A 2,609-nucleotide genomic window follows, 5' to 3' on the forward strand; every position below is an offset into this window, starting at 1 on the left:
ATTAAAATGAAAGAGTTCTTTAAGTATAATTTATGGTAGAAGGTACTCCTCACACTTTAGGAGAAAATTTTCTGTTTATTATATTTTTCTCTTATTCTGTTGTTTGATATAGTTACTATTCTTTTCAATATTATTTGGTTCAATTTTGATTTTTGGTATAGATAATCTTGATTTTTGAAAAGTATACGTGTGTGTATATATTGTTTTCTTTTTTTTTTTATCTCTCAAGTAGTCAAATTTTACATAATTGTTACCATTTTGGTTGAAAAGAATTCTAGGATTTCTGCATCTATGATTTCAAGCTTCACAACTGAATCCTTAAAGGAAGAAGTTGGCTCTGGCTCAGGATGGAGTTGGATTAGTGAACCCGTTGGCATTTCAAAGGATGATTCATTCTCTAAATTTGGATTACTGGAGCAAATAAATACAACCGCTGATAAAAGTGATTATTTGTGGTACTCGTTAAGGTATACAATATGCCTTTAAGGCTAAGGAGTCTTTCTTCAGACTTGCCTTTCACTAGAACACGTAACACTTCAATATTTTTCTGCAGTATTGGTATTGAAGATGATGCAGGTTCTCAAACTTTCCTTCACATTGAGTCCCTTGGTCATGCTCTACATGCTTTCATAAATGGAAAGCTTGTTGGTAAAATAAAATTAAAAGCAACGACATCTGATGACAATGTTTTTATTTCACTACATCGCAAAATATTATATGTGACATTATGGACAACTTTTTCAGGGAGTGGAACTGGCAACAATAACAAAGTTAAGGTTGTAGTAGACATCCCCATCAAACTAGTGACTGGAAAGAACATAATTGATCTCCTGAGCTTAACAATGGGACTTCATGTTTGGCTTTACTTCTTATGTTGTATATAAGAATAGAAGGCTGAGGCAATATTGGTTTATATATGCATTGGCTTGTTAATCCCTCCTCATATCCTTTCACTTTATCATCAAACATGTTCTCTTATTACATCAAATAATGCAAACCTTTCGTGCTTCAGAACTATAGAGCTTTTTTTGACACATGGGGTGGTGGGATCACTGGTCCAGTGATATTAAAAGGTTTGAAGAATGGAAGCACAGTTGATCTCTCCTTCCAACAGTGGACATATCAAGTTAGTCTCAGATTAACTCTAGCCAGTTATTTTCTTTTCCATGTTGTGTTTTGTTCAATTAACTGAACAGATACAACTGAACTAGTAAATTGGACTTCAATTTTCCTTTCTTTAATGAAGTCATGCATAGACAAAATACACCATCTTTATTTTTGTAAATTCAGGTTGGCCTTAAATATGAAGATTTAGGTCCATCAAGTGGAAGTTCTGGACAATGCAATTCACAATCTGATTTACCTATAAATCAACCCTTGACTTGGTACAAGGTAATCCTTATATGAATATAGCATCCATTGAAATTTTCGAGTTTTCCTAAATTATGCTCTCACTGCTATAACTGCATAAGCTGATAGAGTATTATTGCACCTATTTGATTTCCTTGGTTTATGGACAGTCCAATGCCCTGTTTACTCAACCATGTTTGCATCTGATATCTTCACAATGTAGGGAAGATAATGGCTATAATATTAGGAGGGGCAATTGGAGTTTCTTTTGTGATTGTATGCTTGCTATTTTGCTAGGAGTTTGAAGAAGAAACATGATGGTATGTGTTAAACATCATTGTATGGAATAGATGGTTTTTAATATTACTAGGTTCAGTTTGTAGTTTGACTTATATATTTCTATATTTTGTTTCTATCATCTTACAACATCATTTTCCTACACAGATTATTGACAATCGAACAATTGGTGGTGGAGTAAATCAGAAACGACAATTTTCTCATTTTTTTCAATCTCTTCACAATTTATCTATTTTTTTCACCCAAAATACTGATGTTGCTCTCATTGTCTGTATTATTGGAGGCGTGGCTCCACTTTCCCTTTCCTCTATGCTTTCCAGGTATAATGTTTCCTGCATTGGTAACATGATGATGGATGAAGTTTGAATGAAAACAAGGTGAAGGGAAAGACAATGTTAAAATGTTTTGCAAAATCAATATTGAAATGGATAAATGTCTACATATTTTGAAGTATATTATTAGTTCTCCATCAGCATCTGCTGTGTTTAGAATCAGTCAATTCTTTTTGGCTTTCGAGAAGGGAGACAAATGATGGAAAGAAAAAGAAAACATGGTTTTTTGGAATATAATAGGTGCTACCAACACCTATGCTTTTCAAGCACTGCGGTTTTAAAAATGAACAAATTTATTGTTCATAACTATTTGTTATTGATTAACAATGAAATCATTTACAGACATTGAAAAATATGGATCCTAAAAGAGTAGATTATACTATATTTCCTTCTAAAAGCTATGATAAGAGGTAAGTGCCACACACAATTTCATTTGGCTTATCGGTATATGACATAGTTAAACATTTTTTAAGAGAAACTCAATGATTGAGCATTGCATAACCCCTAAGGTTCTTGGCTTTCTTTTTGGTTCACATAATATATTGTGACGCTTGCCATGATCTCATTCCTGCTGAAACCTAAATGTGATATGCTAAAATATGTGTGTGCAGATTGTGCAATGGAGTGTGA

General features: G+C 33.0%; 1 protein-coding gene across 1 annotated transcript; it reads left to right on the plus strand.

The window, feature by feature from the left end:
* Positions 1–291: 291 nt before the first annotated feature.
* On the plus strand, positions 292–2,609 carry LOC146884721 (beta-galactosidase 8-like). The gene is made up of 7 exons (XM_085675993.1): positions 292–467; positions 554–648; positions 745–854; positions 1,013–1,126; positions 1,291–1,392; positions 2,322–2,389; positions 2,591–2,609. Exons 1-7 carry the CDS (start codon positions 292–294, stop codon positions 2,607–2,609), a joined length of 684 nt encoding a protein of 227 aa, XP_085532119.1.

The sequence above is a fragment of the Vigna unguiculata genome, chromosome 7 (assembly GCF_037176805.1).
Source record: "Vigna unguiculata cultivar grain cowpea cultivar isolate G323 ecotype 2 chromosome 7, ASM3717680v1, whole genome shotgun sequence".
Lineage (NCBI taxonomy): Eukaryota > Viridiplantae > Streptophyta > Magnoliopsida > Fabales > Fabaceae > Vigna > Vigna unguiculata.

Bases quoted from the DNA above. Each gene is read 5' to 3' on its own strand.
- LOC146884721 (XM_085675993.1), top strand. From the start codon at position 292: ATGATTTCAAGCTTCACAACTGAATCCTTAAAGGAAGAAGTTGGCTCT. The intron at 649-744 runs GTAAAATAAAAT...CAACTTTTTCAG, and splicing joins CATAAATGGAAAGCTTGTTG to GGAGTGGAACTGGCAACAAT. The intron at 855-1,012 runs GTTTGGCTTTAC...TTCGTGCTTCAG, and splicing joins GCTTAACAATGGGACTTCAT to AACTATAGAGCTTTTTTTGA.